The 10,450-nt window shown below is 41.0% G+C and overlaps 1 protein-coding gene across 1 annotated transcript in view; it reads left to right on the plus strand.

The window, feature by feature from the left end:
* The window catches only part of TMEM236 (transmembrane protein 236), a 40,748-nt gene extending 34,883 nt beyond the window's left edge, over positions 1 to 5,865 (plus strand). The window contains 1 exon segment of the mRNA NM_001101709.2: positions 5,282 to 5,865. Within this exon segment, the coding sequence (NP_001095179.2) occupies positions 5,282 to 5,865 (584 nt within the window).
* Positions 5,866 to 10,450: the final 4,585 nt, after the last annotated feature.

Here is a 10,450-nt window from a genome sequence, read left to right on the forward strand (position 1 = left end):
TTATTTTAATGGAAACATGAATTTTCTTCTCTGGATTTTTTTCTAGTGTTATCCTGAATCGTTATTAGCTTTTTCTAGAAAATAGTTATTAGCTTTCTCTAGAACTCTTTCCCCTCAGGAAAATTAGATTTGGGGATGTTAACCACGAGCAGTCATACTGTTAATCTGAGTGGTTCTTCATCTCCGGGTTTCTATGAACTGAGCAACAATCTCATCTAACATCAGCCGCCTTTTCGCTAAGCTCTCCGTGTTGCCTCTGACTCCAGTGCCTTTCATTCTCTGGTCAGTGGGTCTTTCTATTCACAGACTTTCTGTGGGGTTCGGAATCATGTGCCCGATTTTTATCCTGGCCTACAAGGCTCTGTCTGACTTGTCTTTGCCACAGACAGTATGGTAAAATTGTTTAGAGTTGGGGGTTCAAGTTCTGGTCTCTCTACTTGAGAGCTGTGTAATTTTGAAAACAATTCTTAATCTCTCTATGCCTCAGGTAACTAACGCATCATCAAAATGGGAAAATAATAGTATCTACATCATTGGGCTTTCTTTCTTTCTTTTCTTTTTTTTTGACAGGCAGAGTGGACAGTGAGAGAGAGAGAGAGAGAAAGGTCTTCCTTTGCCGTTGGTTCACCCTCCAATGGCCGCCACAGCTGGCGTGCTACGGCCGGCGCACCGCGCTGATCCGATGGCAGGAGCCAGGTACTCCTCCTGGTCTCCCATGGGGTGCAGGGCCCAAGCACTTGGGCCATCCTCCACTGCACTCCCTGGCCACAGCAGAGAGCTGGCCTGGAAGAGGGGCAACCGGGACAGAACTGGCGCCCCAACCGGGACTAGAACCCGGTGTGCCGGCGCCGCAAGGTGGAGGATTAGCCTAGTGAGCCGCGGCGCCGGCCATCATTGGGTTTTCACAAGTGAGTTAATCCATATAAAGGACTTAGAAAAATGCCTCGCATCTAGACAGTACATAACTCCCATCTTTTTCCTTTTCCTCTCTACCTCCCATCCTCTCCAGAGCTCTTCTTCCTTCAGCACATGACAGCTGAAGGACCCATGCTGTTCTGCCTGGTGAGATTTTTTTTTTTTTTTTCTGCATCCAGTTGATTCCTACTTATTCTTCCCGCTTCTCAGATCAGTCTTCCTGAACTAGGCTGTCTAGTTTGGATCCCTGTCCCAGTCTCTAGTCATAGAATTTCCTTTCCTTTTTTTTTTTTAAGATTGATTGATTTATTTGAAAGGCAGAGTTACAGAGAGGCAGAGGCCGAGTGAGAGAGAGAGAGAGAGAGAGAGAGGTCTTCCATCCACTGGTTTACACCCCAGATGGCTGCAATGGCTGGAGCTGAGCCAATCCGAAGCCAGGAGCCAGGAGCTTCTTCCAGGAATCCCACGTGGGTGCAGGGACCCAACATCTTCCACTGCCTTCCCAGGCCATCAGCAGAGAGCTGGATCAGAAGTGGAGCAGCTGAGTCTCAAACCAGTGCCCATAAGGGATGCCGGTACTGCAGGCGGTGGCTTTACCTGTTGTGCCACAGCACCGGCCCTGAGTTTACTTTCCTTGCCAACATTTATTAATCTATATTTTTTGGTGTGATTACAGTAGACACAGTCAGGGAGGGGAGGCCTTTCTCCATACCACAAGGGGCCTTCAAAAAGTTCATGGAAAATGCCTAGCATAGAAAAGTTATGCATGGACTTCAAAATTTCTTTGCACCAAAATAAGCTTTCAATTCAATTTTCTCACAGACATTTGGAAGTGCCCTCGTATATGCTACACCATCTGCTGGTGTCTAGTCGAGGGCGGGTACAGCACTCATGTGTGTGTTTGTCACTGCAGTGGGAAGCCTGGTGTGTTTTTGTTATCTATCATTATCTATTAACCATGCTGCAGACTTGTTTTTAGATTCCTTTTCTTGTGGTTCCTCTTTTCTTTTCTCCTCTCCTTTTATTTTCATAACGTATGGCTTCCATATTCTCTTTGCAAAAGGAGTACATGCTCACTTCAGAAACTGCTCTCTGCTGATTTGATGTGCCACATCTTATTTTTCACCCTGTTCCAAAAACTTCTGGGGAAGAGCTGGCGTGGTGGTGGTACAGAGGGTTAAGCTGCTGCCTGCAATTGCAGTTGCTCAACTTCTGATCCAGCTCCCTGCCAATGTGCCTGGAAGGGCAGCAGAGGATGGCCCTAGTGTTTCAGCCCCTGCCACCCACATGGGAGACCTGGATGGAGTTCCCTGGTCCGGGCTTCGGCCTGGCCCACCCCCAGCTGTTGCAAACATTTGGGGGGAGTGAACCAGTAGATAGAAGATCTTTTTCTGTCATTTTGCCTTTCAGACAAATAAAATCTTTTTCAAAAAAAATTGGGGGAACAAGTGACAGAAATAAATCAGTGTCAATAAATAATGTTAAAGAGGTAGGAGTTGCCTCATTGAACATTAGTCTGTTGTTGAAATTACATTTCCTTCATTATCTAGTTTGCATAGTGAGGACAAAAGCTTGTTTCGGCAACTGACATCAGATGTGGGAGCCACATAGAATGGCTGCTACTTTTCCTTCTTACAAGGGATGTGAACCTCTCTGGAAGTGAGTGCATCACTCTATGCTTACATTTTTAATAGGGTTTTGCAAAAATAAATATTGTAGTACCCAAATTGAATAAATCTCAACTAACTGGGACAAGGAAAAGAATTCCAGCTGTAGGTGGAAATTTTTAAAAGTACAAAATTTGGTGGCTGGTGTTGTGGTGCAGTGGGTTAAGCTGTCACTGGCATGTTGGTAGCCCATACTGGCGTGCCAGTTCGAGTCCCAGCTGGGGTACTTCCTTCCAGCTCCTTGCTAATGTTCCTGAGAAGGCAGCAAGGAGGATGGCCAGACCCTGCCAGCCATGTGGGAGACCGGGATAAAGTTCCTGGCTTTTGCCTTGGACCTGGCCCGGAATTGGCTGTTGGAGCTGTTTGAGGAATGAACTAGTGGATGGAAGATCTTTCTCTCTGCCTCTCTCTTCCTCTCTCTTTCTCTGTTGCTGTGCCTTTCAAATAAATGAATTCATTTTTTTTTTTTTCAAGAACTTATTTGGAGAGGATGCTAATCTTGAAGCCAAAGGGAGTCAACTCGTACACATGACCATTGACACTGCTCAGAGACTCATGGCAGGGTCCAGGTTCACTTGAAAGCCCAAAGATCTCTTGGCTGCTTCAACCCTCCCCTGCCCTTAGGGAGGCCAACAGAACTTTCCTGTTAGTACTTCTGGTGCTCTTCACTTGAAAAACAGGACACCAGAGTCTCCATACCCCCAAATCTAAACCAGTCCCCATCAAGCTACGGAGCGATAGGAAGTTCCCAGGCCTCCTTTCACCCAGTGTTATGTGGATTGGGGCCTTAGTATCTCATCGGAACCAAACTGTAGCAAAAAATTCATTGTTTCTACCAAGAGCTCTTATCCTCAGATATCAACTCTCATTGACTGTTTAAAAAATGTGAATGTGTCACTGCTTAGATTGCTACTTCCTGCCTTTGAAATAATGCTGAATTTGCATTCATCTTTCACAAGCCCAGATTATACACTGTGTTCTTAACGCTGACAAAGGCATTTGGATTTTCCTTCCAACAGCTTTATCTGTTAAGAGAGTTGAAGGAGTGTTTTCTAGGACATGACATCCTCTAAGCAACATTTTCTGTACTGACTTTTCTTATTAAAAGGAGCGATGCAACTGACCATTTCAGGTTAAAAAATATGAATTCTTGTAGTCAAAAATAAAAGGCAACTAATAGATAGTTTTCTCTCTTATGTGAGTACTGTTTTTTAAAGTGATAGTCACTCAGGCTGCTGTGACTTGCACAGTTGGTCAAGGTGCCTATAGCGGTCGTGGATTTTAGCATTTGCTTATAAATGATTCATAATGGAAGTAAGTTCATCAAGAATTTAGATTATCTTTTTAGTTTTTAAAAATAGTCAACCCACACTTAAAATTGTAAAGTAAGTCTCCAGCTGTGTGAAAGAAAACTGAGGGTTGTTGTGTCTTTTATAAACCCTCCTACTTGTAGTAATCAAGCATTTTAATAGTCATTCATCATAACATTTATTTTAAAATGTTTTCACTTTCAGCTCAATGCAGTACAACAAATTCTTGTTGACGTTGAATCTTTAACCTTTAGAGCTATTCCATTTAATGACTGCCTTGCGATTGTGTCCTATCAGTAATGTGGCAGCTCAGCATGTTCACTGAGTAGACTTTGTCAAGGTCTGATAAATTGTTGGCAACAAAATAGTGTTTAGGTGGACAGCTATTTGAAAAAGAATGTGGTATACACCTTTCATGTCTGAAAACAATGCCATCAACATTAGCTGTAGATTTTAAGATGTGAGGACCTGTCCATAAATTCTAACCGTGACACCCACCTGTACACAGCGAGGGGCACACACATGCCGAGATGGTGACAACTCAGATTCCCTACTCATTCAGTTACTGGTGTGCTGACAGCCTCAGTCTCATGGCCACAGAAGAGATGCTTTCTACTAAACACTTCAAACCCTTTGGGGAAGAACAGCTTTAAAATCTTGAATTCAGCGTGTTACTCTTCCCCGTGAATCTCTAGCGGTCAAACAGAGTCCCTCCTAGCACCCAGCTCCATGGTGGAGAATTGTGCACTTCTGCTTCATCTAATAAAATGAAAGGCTTGGACTGGTGAACTTTATGATAGCTCTGTGTTTTGTAATTAGCACATGATGTATTGCCTCTGGACAGGTAATACCAACCATCACATTAAGAGTTTGTCAATTGGAGTCACACGGATCTGGGTGGGAATTCCAATTCTGTCCATTGCTAACTGTGTTTTTGCATTCAGGCCTTATTTAACCTTTTGCATCCCAGTTTTCATATTTGGAAATTGGAATAGTAATCCTGTCTCTCAGCTTTGTTCTTAGGATCAAATGAGATAATGTGTGAAAGTAGCAATTTGCTCAGTAGCAAATAATGACTCTTGCTATAAAATGGTACACGTGGCTTAGAATGCATATCCAGGAAAACACCAAGACACCAGGCTCCTTCTCCATTTCTGTATTTTTCGAGTATGCTCTTACCTTGAACTTCGATATTTAAAATGGATTCTAATAAAAGAACTAGAATTTTATTTGTAAATCAAATTTTAGATTTTAAATTTCAATAAAACAAAATAATATTTTTAAATTTTAGAAATTATAAATATTAAACTATAAAATTGATATATGATTATAATGTATAATTTATATAGTATGTTCATGTAAAAATTAAGCTAAATCAATCTGTTGCAGGTAACGAAGATAAACACATCCACACGTCCTCTTTGCAACAAGTAAGAACTGTGACGGAACAAGTGAGGCAAAATGGAGAGAACGCTGCCTCTCCCCGCGCAGCCAGCCCCTCTGAGACGTGGCAGCCCCCAGGGGCACTGACACACAGCGCCGTCCCCATGTTCGCTGGGCCCCAGGAGCCTTTCTTTGGCTCCGGAATCCTGAAGACAATGTCCCGGCGAGATGTCCGGGCCGAGATATTCCTCTGGAGCTTTCTGCTGTGGTCTGACACAATAGAGATGGTGCGAGTGGCCGGTCACCCTAACGTGTACAAGACAAACTGGCTGTATCCAGTCTACTTATTCAGTTTCATTTCTCTCCTTCGCATTATATTCACCCCCCAAAATCCTCTTCTCAGTTGTCTGGGCATCCTGCTGCAGGATTTACCCTTTGTGTTTGTCAGGCTCAGTTTGATCATTGCCCTGGGGACAATCACACCTGTCCTCGGCCTTTGTAAAAACGTGCTGGTGACTCTCTCTTATGTTTACTTCAATTTCTTAACCAGATTCAGGGCTTTCTCTAACTTTGAGTTGTCTCCATTTTAAAAAGAAGACTCCTGTTTTTAAAAAGATGAGACCTCTTCCTATGAGTAAACGCACATTACAGCAGTGGCTTTTTTTGTTTTTGTTTTTTTTTCTCCATTTTTGGCAGAGCCTAAATTTTTGCACTACAGAAGAAACGAAGAACAGATTGTACAGAGTAACCTGTTTTTAATTACTGTAGATATCAATTGTTAATGTATACAGTTGGTGCTAAAGTTCAACAAAGTTGTATTCTTAGAAGTTGGTGCCCATACATCTCTTTCTGAAAATGTTAGTAGTTTCAGTTACATCTTCAAAAAACTCATGGAAAATGCATATTATGAAAAAACTATACGTGGATTTCCAGAATTTTATACCAAAATAAACTTATCTTTAAATCCATTTTTCTGCAAAATTTTAAGTACCCTTATATACAACGTTTTTTCCAATAACACTCCTTCATAAAGCCTTTTTTAAAATTGAGAACATATTTTCCCACTACATGAGCCCAAGAATGAGATTTTTACCATTTATGCAAATTATGGAACATTACATGAATTAATCAGATTTTAGGAAATACACCTGAAGTTATTGAATAATTTTTAAGATTATGCTTTTTTTTTTTTTTTGACAGGCAGAGTGGACAGTGAGAGAGAGAGACAGAGAGAAAGGTCTTCCTTTTGCCGTTGGTTCACCCTCCAATGGCCGCCGCGGCTGGCGTGCTGCAGCTGGCGCACTGCGCTGATCCGAAGGCAGGAGCCAGGTACTTATCCTGGTCTCCCATGGGGTGCAGGGCCCAAGGACTTGGGCCATCCTCCACCGCACTCCCTGGCCACAGCAGAGAGCTGGCCTGGAAGAGGGGCAACCGGGACAGAATCCGGCGCCCTAACCGGGACTAGAACCCGGTGTGCCGGCACCGCTAGGTGGAGGATTAGCCTATTGAGCCGCGGCGCCAGCCTAAAATTATGCTTTTTTAAATCTGAAAATTATACCTTAGAGTCTCTTTCAAACACAGAATTATAGTCCTTATCCCGCTCCTTCAGGTGACTTTTATTTAGCTGATTTCCCCATGAGAAACAATTCACTTGAACAGGTGTTTCACTCAGGTGAAGGTGTAATTTAGCTGTTGAACTGGAACTGCAATACTAACATGAATTGTGTTTACTGTAATGAAGGCAAGGTACATCAGTGATCTCTAGATAAAGTTTTATAATGGGAAGCCATAAATTGAAGATGTAGATTTCAAAGTGTAATATTATTTTATTTGTGGAATTTGATACCATCATAAAAATGATTGAGTGCATGCACTATCTAAAATTAGAAGTTCAACGTATGAATATAATGGCAATTGCACCAGTGTCTTATGTGATGCTCTGTCGTGACTATCTTCATGGTTTGAAATAATCACATGCAAAATCATGGCACTTGCCTTCACTATGTGGGGATACTCCAAAATTCAGGGCAGAGGTGCTCCCTCTCACGTGACTTTTCAGACGCTGGACAGATTTGTAGGAGGCCTAGGAGCGCAGTGTAATGATTTGTGTAGCCAGTCTCTTTCATGACCTGGATGGATGACAGACCTGGTATGTTCCCTGCTCTCCACTAAATCCCCGAGTCTCTCACCCCTGCTACCTTCAGGTTTTTATAATCTCGTAAAGGAAGGTCTGTCATTGTTCAACCTTGCCTGCTGGTTTTATGACCTGTGACACGTTCCTGGACTGCTGTGGCCTCCATTTTCATATTAAAGATGAATATACACCTGAAACCACTTTAGTAGGCATGAAAGTGTGAGGACTGCTCCCAGCATGCTGTCTGGCAAACAAGAATATCTGTATAAATGCTAAGTGTTTTCTTGGTGCCCATCCCCAGTAAACAACTAAATACATTGCTGCTTTGTTCTGTTTTATTCTTTCTCTGTGTCCCTGCTTACCTTTTGGGAAAAATTTAAACCTCGAATTTCTGAAAAGTCTTATGTGAAATCTGACCAGAGACTACAACTTTTTATCAAGTGGTAGAATGTTGAGAAGTGAATATGCAGCATAAAACGGATGTAAGCGTTTGCTCATCAGACGTTGGAGAGTCACCCTGTGAACTCCAGTTGTGACACTGGATGAAGACTTTCATTGTATGTTTACTCTTCTGTATTCCTCACTAATCTTATTCCTTAAAGGAAGGTCTGAGGATATTTTCTTTAATAATGCATCTTTTACTGTCAATAAAAACCTGTAATCAAGTGATTAATTTAAAATATTCCTACATATAGAAATATTTTACATAAATATATATTTATTTTATATTGGAATTTATAGAGAAATGGTGCTTAGGTAAACTCAGAGGTATTACTTGAGTATTACTTGAGTTTAGGATTTGTTTTGTTTCTAATATTTAAACATGAATATGCCCAATATTTTGAGTAGTAATGCAAAACATGACATGTAGGAAGAAAATTATTGGATAGCTAATTTATTTATAAACATGTGTTTATAAAGTTCAACTCTGTTATTTAACAGATATTACAGAAAATTATGCTGACAAAACATTGATCTACACTGTGTGATTAAAATTACATTATTAAAATTATATGGCAATTATCATAGCTTCTCATTGTTGTTGGTACTAAGACTCATATAACTTTTTTTTGTTCTGATAAAAATGTTACTTTTCTGCTGTATGAAATTGTACATGCCAAAATGTCATGATCTATAATACACTGTATGATGTTTTATTCCAAGTAATATTTGGAGTGCAACTGATAGTTATGTCTTCATTTAGCATTACACTCGAAGTTAGTTATAGTTGAAAGACATTTTTAAAATAACCTGTGATCTGACTACTTGCTGTTTATAAAAATTCTTTACAGACTTTTATGCCTTTTCTTTCTCAAGGTTAAATAAAAAGGTTTATTGTGTGAATGTTGCAGTCTTGTTTTTCTTATAAGAGCCTCATTGCACTGAATAATATTAGGACATGGAAAAGGAAAAGAAATGAAGTATTTTGTTGAACGCCTGCTATGTGCAGGGAGCTGTGCTAGTTTTTGTAGACTTGGGAACAAAACGTTACTTAGAACAGCCCTTGTCTCAACTGTTGAGGAATACTTTTTTTTCCATGCAAATTGTTGAACTCTTTACTTAGTATAGAGTTGATCTTTTGTGTATAAAGTTAATTGAAAATGAATCTTAATGAAGAATGGGACTGGGAGTGGGAGATGGAGGAGGAGGAGGGGTGGGAGTGTGGGTTGGAGGGCAGGTATGGGGGGAGAATCACTATATTCCTAAAGCTGTACTTATGAAATGCATGGTGTATATTCCTTAAATAAAAGATTTCTTTGGGGAAAATGTTACTTAGTGAATATATGAAGATTTTCTTAATCATAGGCATTAAGAGCTATACCAAATTAAATTTACAAAAAAGAACAGATTGGGGCCAGCGCTGTGGATTCGGATTGGCACAGTTCCAGATGTTGCGGCCAACTGGGGAGTGAACCAGTAGATGGAAGATGACTCTCTCTCTCTCTCTCTTTGTGTGTGTGTGTGTGACTCTGACTTTCAAATAAATAAATAAATCTTAAATAAAAAGATTATAAGGAGTATTTAACCATGGCATTTAGGGTGACTGTGTCCCACATGAGAATGCCTGGGTTTGCTTCCTGGCTCTGGCCACTGGATTCCAGATTGCTGCTAATGCAGACCCTGGGAGGCAGGGGTGATGGCTCAAGTAATTGGATTTCTGCCACCCATTTGGGAGACCTGGATTGTATTTCTAGCTGCCAGATTTGACCCTGGGTCAGCTTGGCTGTTGTGGGTAAACTGGAGAGTGATCCAGCTCACGGGTGCGCTCTCTACTCTCCCTCATAAATAAAGATTTAAAAACACTTTCTAAAAAAGGAGCAATACACCACGTGGAGGCTGGCGAGTTAACTGGATTCAGCACCTGGTTCTAACTCCCGATTCCAGCTCCCTGCTAATGTGGGTCCTGGAAGTCCACACAATGTGGGAGGCAGGAATGATGGCTGAAGTAATTGAGCTCATGCCACCCACATGAAAGACGGGGATTGAGTTCCTGGCTGCTGGCTTCAGCCCCAGCCCGTTAGGGGTTGAGGGCATTTAGAGAGCGAACCAGTGGATGGGAGCCTTTCTCTTTCTCTCTTTGTCTCTCAAATAAATACATAAATAAATAACAAAAATTTTTTTAAAGAAGTTGTAGTGTGTAAAAAGATCTCTTAATACACTATAGAGAGGATATAGTAAATTGTAAAAGGAAAAAAACAACCTGTTAAATATGTAATGCATTCTACTGCTGAGATCCAATACCCAAATATATGTTTAAGTGCAAATTTCCATCCTAATTGCCACATTGTCTCCATCCCACTGACCAACATAAAGAAATGAGTAATGCTGAAATATATATATATGTATATATATCAATGAGATATCTATATATCGTTGAAGCCATTGTATTTTACAAAATGGTTTTTACGTGTTACTTATTTCTATGACCAGGTCAGCGTTTGGCTGTGATGTTTGCTGCCTTACGGGAGAATGTGTTTGCCCAGTTTTCAGTTTCCTGGGTGCTTGCCTGTCATCCAGCCTCTGGGCTCTTTAGTAACCTG

The sequence above is a fragment of the Oryctolagus cuniculus genome, chromosome 13 (assembly GCF_051225735.1).
Source record: "Oryctolagus cuniculus isolate XC-2025 breed Fujian yellow rabbit chromosome 13, ASM5122573v1, whole genome shotgun sequence".
In the NCBI taxonomy this organism is placed as follows: Eukaryota; Metazoa; Chordata; class Mammalia; order Lagomorpha; family Leporidae; genus Oryctolagus; species Oryctolagus cuniculus.